The sequence below is a fragment of the Cervus elaphus genome, chromosome 5 (assembly GCF_910594005.1).
Source record: "Cervus elaphus chromosome 5, mCerEla1.1, whole genome shotgun sequence".
Taxonomy (NCBI): Eukaryota; Metazoa; Chordata; class Mammalia; order Artiodactyla; family Cervidae; genus Cervus; species Cervus elaphus.
In genome coordinates, this window is record NC_057819.1 from 4,418,465 (window position 1) to 4,436,378 (window position 17,914).

Consider the following 17,914-nt stretch of genomic DNA (forward strand, 5'->3'; position numbering starts at 1 on the left):
GGCCTCAAATTCCAAGAGGGCTGGGGGCTTGTCGTTCTGGCCATGTTTGGCGTCTCAGGGCTCAGCATATGGTCTAGCCACGTGGACTCAACATTTGCTGAAGGAATCACAAAATTAAAGCCTGCCAGGGCACTCCTCCACCCGAAGCATATCAGGAGGGAACTACGGTCAGCCTCAGCCTCAATGGGTGGACAGTCTTTTGGGGGGTGTGTACAAACATATTCTCTGGAAGTTATTAGGCTCCTGCTGCCCCCCCCCCCCATAGGGTCTGCAGGTGTCCGCTCCCACTGAGGTCTGTGACCTGGGGGACCGTGGGCTGGGAGAGGACTAGTTTGGAAGTTAGGCACACGACCTGGGCAGAGCAGGAGGAGGGCATGGAGCTCCAGGAGGCCCAGGCAGAGATGGTATAGGGGGATGGAAAGGAGAAAAGGAGATGATGGAGAGAAAGTGTCCCTGCAACCCAGAGCCTTGTCCATCTGTCTCACGTTGTTAGGGGGTTTGTTCCTTTCAGACTATGATAAACGGTACCTGGGCCCCACCCCCGCAGAAATTCACAGGCGCACAGAACTGTATACCATTTCAAGCGGGGTTACTGACCCTCTGCCGCTTACCCTGGAGGGCCCCTTTAAGAACTCCTGGTGTTATTGTTCAATGCTCCCATTTTACGGGGTGGACACTGAGGCCCAGACTGGGCGAAGGGTTTGCTCCAGGCCACAAAGCAAGTCTGTAGCAGAGCTGCAGCGGCTCGGAGGACAAGAACCCGGACCTCTGCCCTGCATCTGCGTTGCGGGACGAGCGGGGACAACGCCCACCTGCCCGGCTGGCGAGGGAGGCGGGCGAGCCGGTGGGGCGGGGCTTCCCCACGTCCCGCCTCCGCTGCCGGGTTCGGGGGCGGGGCCTCCTTCCAACCTGCAGCGCTCCAACATGGCTCCGCGTCTGTGCAGCATCTCTGCGGCGGCGCGGCGGCTGCTGGGGGGCCCGGCGCCGGGCCCCCGGGACGTTGCGGCGGTGGCTGCGGCGCGGTAAGAACCGGGCTGGGCCTGGGGCGGGGCGGGGCGCCTGGGGGCTGCAAGGGTGAGAGCCAGGGTCTGGGCCTGGGGGATGGGCAGAGACTCGGGCTTGCAGTCTAATGGTTAGAGGCCGAGGGCGAATCTCTCAGCCTGAGGAGGAGGTCTGGGCAATGAATGGGGGAGGTGGGAAAGGTGGGCGCAGGGCCTTTACCCTGCTGGGTACTTGGCTCTGGGCAGAGACTGAAGGACAGGGTGAATGGGAGGGGCAGGCCCTGGGCCGTGGGGAGTGGGACCTGGCCCAGGGCGGGAGCAGTGGCCATTTCCCCGGCCTTTGCCGTGATTGTGAGATGGGCGCCCCGGGGGACTTCTACGACAGGCGGCTCCTCCCTCGGTTAGTGCTGGGGGTCAGAGGTAGGGGAGCCGTGGAGATTCCCGAGGGCCATGGCTGCACAGATCCTTGGCTCCCCAACAATAAACAGCACACGGGGAGCAAAGGAAGCCTGAGAAAGGGTGGGAGTTCCCAAGGTCACTCCCCCCGCCGTCCTGTGGCGGCACCGAGTCTGGACCCAGGCCTCCTGACACCCCTGTGGTCTTTGCGCCGCAGCTGGTGGCCTTCTTGGGGAGCGAGGCAGGCTGGACCAGGCCCTGAGCCTGGCCTTCTGTTTGCTCCCTCCCCTGGGCCTCCCTGACTGGCCCTGGGCGGCCCCGCCCTCCTCCCTCTGGCGCCCTGTTCTTCCCCCATCTCTGCTCTTCCCACCCTCTACACAGTTGCCTGTCCCTCCCACTGGACCATCACCTCATCTTTCTGTTTCCCCAGCCCTTGGCACAGGGCTCAGGACAGTGTGTGCTCAAGAACAGTTGCCAAAGTGAGGACACCTGTCCCCCAACCTGTGGAAAGGAGGCAGGGGTCTGTCCTGCCCAGCAGCCTAGGTGTGAAGCTGTGAGTTTTGTTAGACCTTGCTGTAAGATGTTATAGAGTGTTGTGCCGTTGGGTCAGGGAGGCTGGGGAAGAGGAGCCAAGTGCGTGCCCTCACCCTGTTGTTGAGTTGCTAAGTTGTGTCCAACTCTGTTGCGACCCCTTGGATTATAGCCTGCCAGGCTCCTCTGTCCATGGGGTTATCCAGGCAAGAATACTGGAGTGGGCTGCCATTTCCTGCGCCAGCTTCCCCACCCACCCTTGTTGTTGTTCACACACTAAGTTGTGCCCGACTCTTTGCGACCCCAGGGACAGGCTTCCCTGTCCTTCACTATCTCCCAGAGTTTGCTCAAACTCATATTCATTGAGTAAGTGATGCCATCCAGCCATCTCATTCTCTGTCACCCCCTTCTGCCCTCAATTCTTCCCAGCATCAGGGTCTTTTCCAATGAGTCAGCTGTTCGCATCAGGCGGCCAAAGTATTGGAGCTTCAGCTTTAGCATCAGTCCTTCCAGTGGATATTCAGGGTTGATTTCCTTTAGGATGGACTGGTTTGATGGCTTAGTAATTGGGGAGACAGCTCATGACATGGAGAGATCCTAGAGTTTGCCTTGCACCTACACACCCAACTCAGCCTTTTTCAGTGAGGTGACCTTGCATGAATTGTTTGGCCTCTTGAAGTCTCAGATTCCTCATCTGTAAAATGGCGGTGAGAAAGTAGGATGATTTCACAGAGTTGTTGAGGATTAGTAGTCATGTGTGTAAGGTACCCAGCGCTTGGTGAACTTGTAACAAATGTTGCCCCTTGCCCAAGCCTATGTCTCAAGCAGTGTCTTCATGAGTCCCTCATAATGTCAGGGCTGAAGGGGCTTTGGGAAGGTCATGTGCTATGAGCCCCTCATTTTCCAGATGAGGAAATCCCAGCTGGGGGTGGGACCTCACTTCTCTAGCCTTACAGAACTGGTTGGTGGTAGAGACAGAACATCAGGAGACCACAGGAGGAACCTAGGCCGTATAGGCAGCCTGCTGCTCCGTAATCTTGGATGAGGTGCTGAACCTCTAGGGCCCTTGGTTTCCTTCTCTCTGAAGTAGGACTGGAGGTCCCTGCCAGGTGTTTTCTGCAGGATTGCTGTGAAGGTGCTTGGATTCATACTTATCAAGTCCCTCAAGGACTGCTGTGAAGTTACCTGTGCGCTGGTTCCCACCTTGGATATCTGGGAACATCCCCTCCTGCCAACTTCTGTCTGCCCCCATCTCTCTCTCTCAGGAGTCCCTAGAGGGGCCCTCTGGCCTCTTGAGCTCAGAGTGGGGCTACTGGGGTTCAAATACAGTGTGGGCTTTGAAGTCAGACGGACCTGGATTGAAATCCTCTTGGCCATTGGTTAATTGTCCTTGAATAAGGCCTGGTACATCTCTGAGCCTCATTTTTCTCTGTTTTGTTTTTGGTTTTGTTTGTTTTTGAGCCTTATTTTTCTCAAAAACATATTGTGAAGATCAGTTCTCAGCACACAGTAAGTGCTCAATATGCAGCAGTTGTTATTGCTACATCAGTAATCCTGTTGTTAAGAGGACTTTAGTTCTCCCTGTATGTTTCTAAAGACATAATTGTGTGTGTGTGTGTGTGAGTCACTCATCATGTCCAACTCCTTGTGACCCCATGGACTGTAGCCCACCAGGTTCCTCTGTCCATGGAATTGCCAGGCAAGAATACTGGAATGGGTAGTCATTCCCTTCTCTCAGGGACCTTCCCGACCCAGGGATCGAACCCAGGTCTCCTGCATTGCAGGCAGACTCTTTACTGTCTGATCCACCAGGGAAGCCCGAAAACATACTTGTGGAGCAGTAAACAGAAACGTGGTCCTTTTCTAAAGTCAGCCGACTCCAGACAGAAGAGTGTTTCAGAATATGCGTAGAGCCAAGCTTCCTAGCATATCAATCTAGAACATTCCACAGCAGTTTCATGTGGGGTGGCGCCAGACCATTGATCCCTGTTGAGAGTGCCAGTGTATCTCTATAAAGTTCTCATCTGGGGCAGACATTTGTTCAACAGCTCCCAGGCTAAAAGTGCTGTGCTGGGTATCCTAGGGGGTGGAGAATGTCCGCTCCAGGCTGAGGGGGAAATAGGAGAGGTGGGCTTTTTGTTTGTTTTTTGGCCACGCAGTGTGTGGGAACTTAGTTACCCACCAGGGATCTAACCCACGCCCCCTGCACTGCTGAAAGTCCCAGGAGATGTGTTTTTATGGAAGGGGTTGAACTGGTTTTTCTAGGCCTAAGGGGCATTCTTAATACAGTTTAGATAGCAGGATCTTTGGTGTTTCTGGGGTAATTTACTGAGATTACATGAAAAAAGAAAGAAATTGGGGCGACCTTAGAGCGGTGATCCTTGAGCCTGAGCATGCATCAGAATCCCCTGGCAGACTTCTTAAAACCCAGATTGCCATGCCCGCCCCCGAAGTTTCTGTTGCAGTGGTTCTGGGTGGAGCTGGAAAAGCTTTAACAAGTTCTTAAGTGAGTTAAGTGAAGTCGCTCAGTCCTGTCCGACTCTTTGCGACCCCATGGACTGTAGCCTACCAGGCTTCTCCATCCATGGGATTTTCCAGGCAAGAATCCTGGAGTGGGTTGCCATTTCCTTCTCCAGGAGATCTTCCCGACCCAGGGATTGAACCCATGTCTCCCGCATTGTAGGCAGGCGCTTTACCGTCTGAACCACCAGGGAAGTCAAGTTCTTAGGTGATGCTAATGATAGGGAATCTTGGATCGGTGGTCACCAAATTTAGAAGGGAAGTGGGGACTTCCTGGCGGTCCAGTGGTTAAGACTCCACACATCCACTGCTGGAGGCATGGGTTCAATCCTTGGCTGGGGAACTAGGAACCCACAAGCTGAGTAGGGCAGCCGAAAACAAATAAAAAAGAAAAATGTTTTTTAAAAAGGGAATTGACTTGAAAGCTTGGCAAAATAGATTAGAGCAAGTGGAGACATCCAGCCTTGGTTTACGGGCAGTAGGGAGCAACAGAAGATTTTCAAGTGGACAGATAGCATCACAACTGTGGTACTTTACAAAACCGATGGGCAGGTTAGGCAAAAGGAGGACAAGTGGGAGCTAGGAGATCAGTTAGGTAGGAACCGTGATGCTAGCTGCCCTGCTGTGTCTGCCTTTCTCTCTGCAAGGCACATCCTGTTGCCCTTACAGGTGAGGAAAATGAGGCTCAGAGAGGTGACGCTGAGCTGGGATTAGTCCTGGGTTTGTCCAGAACCTGTGCCCTTAGGCAGTAACTCTGCTGGTGGTGGGGGGGGTAGAAAGGGGCCCTGCGTCCCCAGTCCACACACGGAGCCCAGGTCCACCCTCTGTCTGCTTTCTTTACCTCCCAGGTGTCATCATTTTCATGCAGCTCTGTCTTAGCTCCCCCACACTCCTTCACTCATTTCCCCAGCGTGGGCTGAGCATGTGCCATGTGCCCGGCACTCCTCCAGGCCCTGGGGAGACGGCGGGGATGCACAGGAGAGAGAGCATCTCAGGCTACAGGGGGCTGCTGCCAGTGGGAGACAGCAAACAGCACATAATAAACCCCCAAACTCTACAGTGCGTTAGAAGGAGCTATGGAAAAAATAGGGAGCACGGTGAGAAGGGCTGGGGAGCTCAAGGGCAGGAGAATGTTGTGATTTCATTGAAAAAGTGAAATTTGAACTCTTGAAATGCGAACCGACAGATGCTAGCTTCAAGTTCAGACCCTGCACTGGGATCTCCTTGAGACCTGCAGAAAAGATCTTTGGAGATAGGCTGCTCGGCTCTGCTCTTTTGACACGTGGGGAAACCGAGATGCGGAGGCAGGAAAGAGGAGACTGAGGTGGGAAGAGTTGGGAGCTCCTGGACACTCCCCCCTCACTCCCCAGCACCCAGGCTCCAGGCTGTCTCTCCAGGGCTGGCTGCTTGGCTGTTTATCTTGGTCAATGCTTATGTTAATAAATTACTCAAGGCCCAGTCCTGGAGCAAAGGTCTTGGTTGACACAGAGTAGGAGTTGCTGTCCTCTCTGTCATCACCCCTTCCAGGAGAAACAGCCTCTCTACATTCAAACCAAAGGTCAGGTCCCTCTACTGGTGGCTTTGTTAAAAAAAACACCTGCTTCTCTATAGTATCTCCCTAGTGCTAGTTCTCCCGGTTGGTGCCTGATCTGAGGGTGGAGCTGGCTTTATGGGAAAGAGCTCTGGGCTCCTGCCTGAGCTCTCTGCCCCAATTTGCTGTGTGACCTGGGACAAGTTTCTTAACCCTCCCACCCATGACCTTCTATTTTCTTATCTCAAAAAATGGGGATGTGAATAGTATTAACATTACACTATCGTTGTGTAGATTCATGGTACTGACAAGCTGATCACCGGTCCCTGGCAGAGGCTATCCTCAGCCAGTGTTAGCCATAGTGAGGCTGCCTTATTCTGGTCCCGTTTCCACAGACCACATTGGCCATCTGATGACAACTGTCTTTTTTTTTTCTTTTTTTAAATTAAAAATTTTAAAACATTGAAGTGTAGAGTTTCCCTGGTGGCTCAGATAGTAAAGAATCTGCCTGCAGTGCATGAGACCCAGGTTCAATCACTGGGTCAGGAAGATCCCCTGGAAAAAGGAATGACTTTATGTGTGTGTGTGTGTGTGTGTGTGTGTGTGTGTGTGTGTGTGTGTGTGTACACTTTCAATGGCTTTTTATATATAATGACTTTACATATATATATATATATATTCTTTTTCAGATTTTTTTTTTTTTTTTTGACTGCATGGTATGTGGGATCTTAGTTCCCTGACCAGGGTGTGTGTGTGTGTGTGTGTGTGTGTGTGTGTGTGTGTGTGTGTGTGTGTGTGTGTGTGTGTGTGTGTGTGTGTGTGTGTGTGTGTGTGTGTGTGTGTGTGTGTGTGTGTGTGTGTGTGTGTGTGTGTGTGTGTGTGTGTGTGTGTGTGTGTGTGTGTGTATACACTTTCAATGGCTTTTTATATATAATGACTTTACATATATATATATATATATATATTCTTTTTCAGATTTTTTTTTTTTTTTGACTGCATGGTATGTGGGATCTTAGTTCCCTGACCAGGGATCAAACCCTAGCCCCCTGAAGTGGAAGTTCAGAGTCTTAACCACTGGACCACCAGGGAAGTTCATGTCTTTTTGTTTTTAATGAAGCAGTACACACACAACGATAGAAAGCCTATGAATTCAGAAATACTTAAAAGTGGTTTTTTTTTAGCTTTACAAAAAATTATCATGAGGAACGAAAAGTTTAACCATCTTTCTCTTCCCTCTCTCAGGTAAGCAAGATTAACGGTGTGGGGCTGAGAGTTCCCCAGTGGTCTAGTTAGGACTCGATGCTTTCACTGCTGTGACCTGGGTTCATTCCCTGGTCAAGGAACTGGGATCCTGCAGGCTGCCTGGCATGGCCAAAACCAAACAAACCAACAAAAAAACAGTTTGGAACAAATCCTTAGTTATCTTTCCTCTGTGCTCATACAACTATATCATCATATTTAAGATGCTGTTCAGATTTTATCAGTCCCAGTGCTCAATCCATATTTTGGAGAAAAGCAAGACTTTGATTTGCAAGACATTTATTCTAGCCACAGAAAAGGCTCAAAAAAGAAGAGAACTTGCTGATGGGGCCCCCACAGCCAGGCTCCTGGACTGGAACTCATCTAGCAGGAGGCTGGCGGTTCAGGCCTGGCTACAAGCCTCACCGCTGCTGCTAAGTAAGATGATTTACCACCTCTGGCAGCTTAAACATAACCCCACCCCTGCTGGAACCTTGTGTGGGGTAGTGCAATTATGATCCGGCAGGACCTGGTGATTGGTTCCCCTGCTCTGAACAAGGCATGTCATTCATTCATTCAGCAACGTGCACAGGGCAGGTTTTTGTCAATTAAGCGTTGGATGAATGAATGAATGAATCTTGCCTTCTGATGCCTTTGACTCCCTCTATCTGCTTTCATCTGTCAAATCAGCCCTGGAGATTTGGAAAGTGGCCAGATCACCTCCATTGGAGAGCTCACCCAGACTTCCAGGGGCCAAGTTCAGGCTCACTCCTCTGGGCTCTCCCAGAAACCTCTGGCTGTTAACTGTGTTCCAAGGTCCACTTCTCCCCAGCAGACTGTGACCTCCTCAAGGACAGAGCGTGCGCGTCTCAGGTGCTCCATTTGTGGGGGCTGGCATCAGGCACAGGCCAGGTGTAGTGTGAACACTGGAGGACTGTGAGTGCAGGCTTCTCATCAGAGGGGACAGAAATTGCAAGGAAAGCCCAGAGTGAAAGTCTGGTGTGTTCAGAGACAGCACACGTGGAGGGCAGGATACACAGGTACGGGTGGACTGGAGGGGAGGCTGCAGGGTAGGCTGGGCTGTCACAGGTTTTGGACACCAGGCAAGATGTGTTTGGGGTTCACCCTTTTGGCAAGGGATACAGTTGCAGGGTCCAAGTGGAGGACCTCTTGGAAGGGGGTGAAGGGGAGGCAGGGAAGCTGGAGAGAGAGGCGGGAGGTGGGGCTGCCTCTCCTGGCCTCCTGAGGCTCTGCAGAGTTTCAAGAAGCGAACTGGGCAGCCAGGATCCCCGTGGCTGGCTCCAGTGACATGAACTCCACTGGAACTGCCATGGGATTCCATGGCCCCATTCCCAGAAAAGTGGGTCACCAGCCTCGGGGAGCAAGGCGTCTGGGCGGATGGAAGCAGTTCCCCCTTGAACTCCTCTGCCCTGCAGCTTCTACTCCAAGGACAATGAAGGCAGCTGGTTCCGGTCCCTCTTTGTACACAAGGTGGACCCCCGGAAGGACGCCCACTCCACGCTGCTGTCCAAGAAGGAGACCAGCAACCTCTACAAGATCCAGTGTGAGTGGCTGCTGAGTCGGCCGACCTGCCTTCCCAGGGGCCTTTGGGGGCCTGTGAGGCTCCTGTTGGGACTTGAAGAGGGTCTGGGACATCTGAGCTGTCCTGGGAGCCCGGGCCCTGTGGGGCTCCCCCGTCCCAGCGTCCCACAGACACCCCATCCCCCTCGCTTCAGTGCCGGCTCTCTGTCCTTGGTTGCAGTTCACAATGTGAAGCCCGAGTGTCTGGACGCCTACAACAGCCTGACGTGAGTGACCCTAACCCTCCTGTCCCTGCCCCTGCCCGGATGGGGGACTCTGTCCCAGCCCTGTTCCCCCTGCGCAATCCGGGGGCTGTAGATTTCAGAGCCACACATCCTCCCGTGCAGCCTCTGCATGTTACCGTCCTGAGGGCCTGAGTTGGAAGCCTTATCCCAGGGGTTCTGGGGGCTGGTGTGAGCCTTTGCCCTCTCTGTGCCCACCCCCCCACCACCACCACAGGGAGGCCGTGCTGCCCAAGCTGCACCTGGATGAGGACTACCCCTGCTCGCTCGTGGGCAACTGGAACACGTGGTACGGGGAGCAGGACCAGGCAGGTGAGCTGCCCACCCCCCACCACAGGTGGCTGCCCTCCACTCCCCCTGCACAGCGGTGCCCGAGGGGTCCTCAGCGCAGTCCTCAGAGGCTTCCTCCCCTGCTCACACGTCCGTGATGGCTCCCTCTGCCCTTGAGGTGGCCCACGAGGCTCTTGAGCCCTCCCCTGTCCTGCCTCGGGTCTCCTCTTCCCACATCTTCCTGCTCGCTACACCATCCCACCCCAGACTCCTTTCCGTTCTTCAGGTGGACAGGTTTTCCCTCTAGTTCCAGGCTGTTGTTTCCACTGTTTCATCAGCCTGAAGCTCTTTCTCCCTGGCCTCCTTTTCTTGGCTCACTCCTCTGCTGCTGCTGCTAAGTCACTTTAGTTGTGTCCGACTCTGTGCAACCCCATAGACGGCAGCCCACCAGGCTCCCCCGTCCCTGGGATTCTCCAGGCAAGAACACTGGAGTGGGTTGCCATTTCCTTCTCCAGTGCATGAAAGTGAAAAGTGAAAGTGAAGTCACTCAGTTGTGTCCGACTCTTAACGACCTTGACTGCAGCCTACCAGGCTCCTCCATCCATGGGATTTTGCAGGCAAGAATGCTGGAGTGGGGTGCCATTGCCTTCCCTGGGTCACTCCTCTACTCACCTTTTATTTCGGTGTAGACATCACCTCCTCCTGGAGGCCTCCCCTGATTCCCTCCACCCAAGCTGAGTGAGGCAGCTCTCCCGTCTCCCCAGCCCTCAGGACTTGCCTCTCCACAGCCTTGACCATGTGCCCTGTTGTGTCTGCCGCCCAGCGGGCAGGGCCCCTGCCTGTCTTTCTTCACCACAGAATCCCCAGGATGCCGTACATATTTATGGAATGAACAGGGCCTCTTGTCTGAGCTGGTTCCGTGCAGCTTCAGGAATACCCCCAGCGGGCCCCATGCCATGTCAGTTGGCACCAGCTGTGAGGACCCACACATGAAATTGGTTCACTCACAGCGTCCCAACAACTCCGAGGGGCCTTGGCGTTTAGATCTGTGCTTTCCCGGGAGGTAACCACTAACCACATGCAGCTATTTAAATTTAAATTGGGTAAAGTTAAATAAAAAGGAAAACTCAGTTCCTCAGTCAGCAGAAGCCACATTTCAAGTGCCCATTGATAGAAATATGTGACTCGTGGCTCCCATCTTGGTCAGCACAGCTGTAGAACTTTTCCATCATGGTAGAGAGTCCCTTCAGACAGTGCTAATTAGACTGCAGATAGGACAGGGGGGTCCTCCGCCCTGAGAGAAGGTCCTCTATGCTTCCCTTGAACACTCCCAGCAATGGGGAGCTCACTATCTCACAAGACAACCTATCTCATCCTTCAATTGCCCTGATAATAGTGGTTTTTTTTTTAATCTGTGATCTGCAGTTAGTTAGATTCTCTTAATCATTTATTCTGTTTCAGTAATCATTGACACATTGATAGTGGGGTAAGAAAAAGCCATCTGTCTTCCATTGCACCTCTTACAGTTTTCCCATTTTTAGGTACAATTTAATCAGTTTCTGCAGTACTTCTTGGATTCTCCTCTTAAGTATTTGCTAATTGAGAAATGAACTTTGAGTAATGGGAGCTTGAATTTTAAAGCATGTCTATATTTTGGGTGTCTTGAAGGGTTTTGCACCTTGTAGAATCAGGTGGGGAGCAGACCCCCTGAGGAATCCACATTTTAATGAATTTATAAGAACCCAGTACAGAGGCTGTGATGAAAAAATGCAAATGGCACAAAGAATTTTCATTGGAAAGTAAGCCTTCCTCCTGCTCGAGGTCCTGAAGCCTCAGTTCTCTGGCCCAAGGGCATCTCCTGTCACAATCTCTTGGGTCTCCGTTGAGAGACGGTGCACAGACCAGCATGTCTGTATATGTTGCTCCCTGCCTAAACACACGTGGTAGCATACCACACGTGCTGTTCTGTTCCTTGTTTTCGTTTTCAATTCGCTGTCTTGGAGTAATCCATCTCCGCCTACCCGCCCCTTCCTTTGGCCCAGCCCGCCCCTCGCGGACCTGCTATGAGGTCAGCCTTACGCATGCCACAGCTCCTGGGGTCCAAGTTCACTCTGATCCTCTTGTTGCTGTTTAAGGAGGATTGGACGGGTGCATTATTCTCAAGATGAGGACATTGAGGCCTAGAGGGGTCAGAGGCCACTTGGCAGAGCTGCAGCTCAAACCCTAGTCTCCTAGGCTTGGTCTGGGGTTTCCCCCTGCCCAGCACTGTCCCTGGCAAGGCTGCAGAGAACCGGCTGGAGGCTCCTCCCATTACATACACATGGAGCTTGGGGGGGCGGAGCAGGGCAGGGTCCCCGCAGCCCCCTGACCTGTGCCTTCCTCCTTGTCCCCGCAAACAGTCCACCTGTGGCGATTCTCGGGGGGCTACCCAGCCCTCATGGACTGCATGAACAAGCTCAAGAACAACAAGGTACGGGGGCATCCACTCGGCACACCTCTCCGGATGCTGGTTCTGACTCAGCCCTGTGCTGGGGGCTGCCTCCGCCACCCCCTGGGGCACACCGCTGGGGGGCAGGGCACTTCCTGGCTGCTGTGCCCAGCTCGCCCGGCCCCACCCCGCCCGCAGGAATACCTGGAGTTCCGAAAGGAGCGGAGCCAGATGCTGCTGTCCAGGAGAAACCAGCTGCTCCTCGAGTTCAGCTTCTGGAACGAGCCACAGCCCAGAGCCGGCCCCAACATCTACGAGCTGAGGACGTACAAGCTCAAGGTGCCTCCCCCGCTCCCTGCAGCGGTGTGCTCTCCAGGTAGCCCGAGGGGTGGGGGTCGGGCTCAGTGCCCAGAGCCTAGACTGAGGCTTCCGGCCTCAGAAGAGGTATGTACGCACGTGTGCGTCCCTGCATGCTCAGGTGTGAGTCAGGGCCCCTGAAGGAGGCCAGGCGGCCCCTGGAGCTAGGGAGACATGACAGTTTCCCAGCCCCACCCAACAGTGAGGCTTGAAATCCCAGGTAGGGGCTCACTCCCACCCTCTGCTCTGGTTCTCTTTCAGCCAGGAACCATGATCGAGTGGGGGAACAACTGGTGAGTGGTTGTGCCGGGGAGCTGGGGGGACCCTGACCACCTGGTGGGCCTCCTTGCCCGGGTGTGGTGGCAGAGAACACGGCACCCTCTGTGCCTCGTGGCTCCGGGAGCAGGCGACGGTCCAACCAAGGGGGTGAGGACCCTCTAGACGACGGGGGTGGAACACACTGCCGGCAGCCGTACCTCTGCCACCCAAGTCCCCGACCGTCTCTGAGAGCCAGGGGCTCTACCCTGGGCCCCTCCCTCGGTGTGTGACTGAGAAACCAGCCCGGGGTCCCCGCAGAGGGCCCTTTGCAGCTGCCCGGGCCTCGGCCCCACACCCTTCTGCCATCCCCAGGGCTCGGGCCATCAAGTACCGGCAGGAGAACCAGGAGGCGGTGGGCGGCTTCTTCTCGCAGATAGGAGAGCTCTACGTCGTGCACCACCTCTGGGGTAGGTTGGGGACCCGCCAGGAGCCCTCCGTGGCCCCCTCCTTTCTCCACGGTCACTCTGCGTCGACACTGCGAATACATGAGTGTCCTTTTGGAGCTTATATTGTAGCAGAGGGAGACACCACCTCAGACATAAACTAACAAAAAGGATAATTTTGGATTTTTACAAATCATCAAGGGACAGGGAGAAATATGGGAAGCTCCGTTGGCTTGAATAGACCAGAACGTCTTTCTGAGGGGGTGAAATGTAAGCTTAGCTGAAGAATGAGGAGTCAGCTGTGAATTTTCAGAGAACGGTATTGCAAGTAGAGAGAACAATATATGCAAAGGCCCTGCAGCAGGGAAAGGCCTTCAGGGTTTTGAGGCAAGCGAAGGCGCCCAGGGTGGAGGGAGTGGGGAAGAGAGTGGGAAGATGGGGGATTGGCCAGATTGGACTAGGTCTTGCAGGCCATGAGGATGAGCTGGGACTTATTCTAAATGCAACAGGAGACTGCTGCAATGTTTTAAGCACCATGATGTGACCCAATTTGTGTCCTAATGATTCCTCTGGCTGCCATGTGCTATGTTGAGAGCACTTTGTAGGGGAGCAAAAGAGGGTGTGGGGCATCAGGGGATGGTTACGCTAGCTCAGGTGGGATAGGATGCTGGCCTGGACAGTGAAGATGCTGAGAGGTCCACAGATTCACTGGTCTGGAGGTGGAACCAGTGGGACTGGTGGATGAATTGTCTGCGTCGTGTGGGGAAGGGTAGGAGACTCCAGGACTCCCAGACTCCTGACTGAGCAGCTGTGTTTTGCTTCATGAGACCCCTGGAGGAGCAGGTTGGAGGGGTCAGGAGTGTACATTTGGTCCTTGGAAGTGTCACCTTTGAGACACTGATGCATGTGAGTGCCCAGCAGATACACTGTCAAGTGGATACATCAAGTGGACACTGGATATTTGAGTCTAGAGCCTGAGGAACAGTTCTGGACTGGAGATACATATATGGGAGTTGTCAGTAAATGTACTGATGGTCAAAGCAGACAGTGGAAGCACCCGGGGAGGAAAAGGCAGCAGGGCAGGGTTTGGGGCAACGGGAGGAGGGCCTCGTGCTGGGTACAGGCTCAGCCTAAGCCTTTCCCACAGCCTATAAGGACCTGCAGTCTCGGGAAGAGACCAGAAACGCTGCCTGGAGGAAGAGGGGCTGGGACGAAAATGTCTACTACACAGGTGAGCACCTCATCAGAAGTCATGTGCCAGGAGCTCCATCTGAGAATGGAATCCCCTCTGTAAGGCGATCTAGCCTCACTTGATTACCTCTCCTGATGGGGAACTCACTTTGAGGACAGTGAGTTCATAGGTTCCTGTCCTGGTGGCATGCTCTACAGGATGCAGGCTGTCCTAGGTGAGTTCTCAAAGAGGCAGTAATCCAGCCCTATGGTCTCTGCCTCAGAGGAGTGTTGTGGTTGACCACACAGTGCGACCTTGGGCCTGGTTTTTCACCTCACTGATGCTGTTTTCTGCCTGTAAGATGGCGATGGTGATACTGCCTCTCTTGAAGGGCTGGAGGGAGGGTTCCAGGAGCTAATTTATAACATTATAGCCCAGACTCCAGCACAGAGGAAGCACAATTTTTTTCAAGCAAGTTTATTGTTTATGGTGTTTCGCCACTTTGCTGGGACACTTGAGAACCACCTGGAACCAGTACGTGCTGATTGAGCTCTCATTGTGTGCCGACTGTGGTGGGCGGGGGTCAGGAAGCGCAGAAAGAACAGGAGCCTGTTTTCTCCTGAAGGAACTTATAGTTGAGCTTGCACACTTACCAGCTGGTAAATGCTGGATAACGCATCTCCTGATGAGTTAGCGGGAGCCTCGCTCTTCTCAGTGTGGTCCCAAGTGACAGTGTTATCATCCCTTGGAAGCTTGTTAGAAATGCCCAGTCTCAACCACACCTCCCCACACTGAATCAGGATCTGCACTTGAACGAGAACTACAGGAAATTTGTAAGCACGGTGAAATTTAACAGTGCTGAGCAAAAGGAAAGAGTCTGACCACCAGGGTGACCTTGGCTCACCCTCTCTGGACTGTAGTGTCCCCACTTGTAAAATGAGTCAGTTGAACTAAATCAGTGTTTTTCAAACCTCAGCCCCTTGGGGGCATCCTCACAGCTTGTTTCCTTTTGCTGCAATTATTTTCTTGATCTCTTCCTTTGAATCCCCCTACCCTGTTCTTTGCCTAGCTTTGTCCTAAGCAATAATATCTGTGAAGTCACTTTTAGTAATAAACAATGCTCGTTATTTTTTTTTCTTCAAATTTTGAAAGCTGCACTTTGTCTTAACTTCAGTCCCCTCATATCCTATAACTTGGGAGACATGGCGCTCTCTGTAGGCCACTCCAGGAGAGCGGGGGGCTTTTGCTATCTCAGCATCGCAGGCTTCCTCCTCCTTCTTCAAGGGCCAGTTTGGGGGGGGGGGCGGTTGGCTCACCTCAGCCCCTTCATGATCTCTGCCTCTCTCTCTGCAGTCCCCCTGGTGCGACACATGGAGTCTCGGATCATGATCCCTTTGAAGATCTCACCTCTCCAGTGATGCTGCCGCTGCCTCCATCTCCTCCCCCCTCTCCCTCAGGGAAGCTATGGACAGAGGAGCTCCCAGTTCTGCTGTCTTGGTTTCCTCTCCTAACCTATGGACTCTAGGGGGGCTAGTGCTCAGGTCAGACAAGGGAGAGCTGAAGGATGATGGGTTATGAAGACTTGCAGCCCTGCCCAGACCCTTCCCATCTTCCCTGCCCACCCCTTCCCCTGTGCAGGAAGCAGTTTTTAATTTCTCTGAATGGAACAACAACCTTTTATGTCTTCTCACATTTCCTCCTCAGTTCAGTTCAGTCACTCAGTTGTGTCTGACTCTTTTGTGACCCCATGAACCGCAGCACGCCAGGCCTCCCTGTCCATCACTAACTCCCGGAGTTTACCCAGACTCACGTCCATTGAGTCGGTGATGCCATCCAACCATCTCATCCTCTGTTGTCCCCTTCTCCTGCCCTCAGTCTTTCCCGGCATCAGGGTCTTTTCAAATGAGTCAGCCCTTCGCATCAGGTGGCCAAAGTATTGGAGTTTCAGCTTCAACATCAGTCCTTCCAATGAACACCCAGGACTGATGTCCTTTAGGATGGACTGGTTGGATCTCCTTGCAGTCCAAGGGACTCTCAAGAGCCTTCTATAACACCACAGTTCAAAAGCATCAATTCTTCGGCACTCAGCTTTCTTTATAGTCCAATTCTCACATCCATACATGACCACTGGAAAAACCATAGCCTTGACTAGATGGACCTTTGTTGACAAAGTGATGTCTCTGCTTTTTACTATGCTGTCTAGGTTCCTCCTAAGATTCCCATCTCAAGGCCACCAGTTCATAATCATCACTCTGGAACTCCTCAGTTTAGCTTAAGTTGCACAAAAGGTAGTGTGTCCAGTGGTTAAAGGTGGTCTGGGAGGAGGTTAGGCCAGGCCAGGCTCTCAGGAATTCCCTGGTCTCCTCTGTGCCACCCACTTGCGGGACAGTCTGAGCCAAGACCCTCCTGCTAGAGAAAAGCCTAGAACCGCCTCAAGAAGCAAAAGGGAAAGCCCTCAAATTAGCTAAGTCGGCAGGATGTCCACATATTCCACCCAGAAAGGCTGAGAAAAGGAATGGGAACTGAGAAGGATCTGCGGGAGGGAAACAGAATGGAACAGGAACCCAGAAGGTAGAACTTAGAACTCAAAACTTGTATTTGAAGTAAAGAATTTGGAATACAGAATTGGCAAGATAGAACTGAGGTGACATAAGACCACTTGGGGAGGGGCTTCTAATACAAGAGTGCTGAAGAGAGGTGCACCTCCTTCCCACATAAAGAGGTTGAGATCTTGAATGAGTTCAGCCCTTCTGTGTAGGAAGAGCCTCCTGCTCTCCCAACTGCTCTCCTACTGGCAGAGCTATGGGCTAGGTCTTGTATTTCCCTCACCCCAAATTCCTTTTCTCCCTCTTCACAGTCTATCAGCCCTACCCTCATTCTTCTGGGCCATCGGGTGTGTGGAGTGGGGTCAGCGACTTTGGAGGCCTTCTCAGTGATCCCCACACCTCACAGACCTCTGGGTAGCTTGATTCTGCCCCTCTTTCAGGAAAACTTGTGCTGGAGTTGCTGATGGAACCAATTAAATATTTACTATAAACCATGATGTCTTTTCTTCATCTACAAGGAAATCTGGCAGGTGACCCCCCCGGCAGGGCCAGCTGTCCAGGTCCACCTGGCTCATCTGTCCCACTTGTGGGTATTGTGTTCTCTGAGCTACTGTTGGGGAGGGCCTTCCACTAGGGCAGAAAGAACTGCACTGCATAACCAGGGATTTGGTTTCCACCTTCAGATAAGTAGAATGTTCTGAACCCCATCTGTACGATTCATACCAGGAGCAGAAAATACTTGAAGCTGTCAAATGCTGCATTAGATCTGCCTCGGTCAAATCGGGCCAAAAATGGGGCGGGGCGGGGCGGGGGGGGGGGGGAAGGGAGTTAAGATGGAGTTAATGCCCACCCCGACTTGCTGCCCTCACTATTGTGGGATGTTCTACTGTAACTATGACAGTAGTTAAGAATCCAGGTTACAGAAGCAAATTCACAAGTGTCCAGATCATGGCACTACTACATTCTCGTGTTATCTTGGGCACACGATAAATTCATTTGACAAATACATGGCAGAGCGCCTACTAGTTGCTGGGCATTGCTTTAGGCACTGGGGACAGAATGAACGAACCCTTATTTGAACTTAAAAAGTTCAAAATGCAAATCTATGCCCTTACAGCCTCGGCTTCCTGGTTTCAGTGGATAACGTGAGGCGGCTGGCCGGCTGGGACCCGCCTAGACAACCCAAGTACAGCCACCACCTTGTCCCCTTAACAGCCCGGCCGCCGCCTGAACCACCGGCCGGCTGTGTCGGGATCCTTCGCGCTCCGCTTCCGGCCTCCGCACAAGACTTCCGGTCGGCCGTTCCTTCCTTCCGCTTCTCTATGGTGCGCAAGCCACAGAGTCCCCGACGCCGGAAGTGGCACGCTCTCCGGGACGCTTCTGGGTGCCGTGTGGTGAGG

General features: G+C 53.1%; 2 protein-coding genes across 10 annotated transcripts in view; both read left to right on the forward strand.

The window, feature by feature from the left end:
- The first annotated feature begins 877 nt into the window (after nucleotides 1-877).
- On the forward strand, nucleotides 878-17,005 carry NIPSNAP1 (nipsnap homolog 1). The gene is made up of 10 exons (XM_043901408.1): nucleotides 878-1,022; nucleotides 8,655-8,782; nucleotides 8,981-9,026; nucleotides 9,259-9,353; nucleotides 11,711-11,781; nucleotides 11,938-12,078; nucleotides 12,358-12,389; nucleotides 12,727-12,821; nucleotides 13,945-14,028; nucleotides 15,322-17,005. Exons 1-10 carry the CDS (start codon nucleotides 925-927, stop codon nucleotides 15,384-15,386), a joined length of 855 nt encoding a protein of 284 aa, XP_043757343.1. The 5' UTR covers nucleotides 878-924; the 3' UTR covers nucleotides 15,387-17,005.
- A 387-nt stretch (nucleotides 17,006-17,392) lies between these two features.
- The window catches only part of THOC5 (THO complex 5), a 28,804-nt gene continuing 28,282 nt past the window's right edge, over nucleotides 17,393-17,914 (forward strand). For 2 of the 9 annotated variants that reach the window (XM_043901399.1, XM_043901400.1), the window contains exon 1: nucleotides 17,394-17,908. The gene's annotated coding sequence lies outside the window, so the exon portion shown is untranslated. Of the gene's footprint in view, nucleotides 17,909-17,914 lie in introns of all 9 variants that reach the window. The other 7 variants (XM_043901401.1, XM_043901402.1, XM_043901407.1 and 4 more) reach the window with 5 other exon arrangements.

Bases quoted from the DNA above. Each gene is read 5' to 3' on its own strand.
- NIPSNAP1 (XM_043901408.1), top strand. From the start codon at position 925: ATGGCTCCGCGTCTGTGCAGCATCTCTGCGGCGGCGCGGCGGCTGCTG. The intron at 12,822-13,944 runs GTAGGTTGGGGA...CCTTTCCCACAG, and splicing joins CGTCGTGCACCACCTCTGGG to CCTATAAGGACCTGCAGTCT. The intron at 14,029-15,321 runs GTGAGCACCTCA...CTCTCTCTGCAG, and splicing joins CGAAAATGTCTACTACACAG to TCCCCCTGGTGCGACACATG.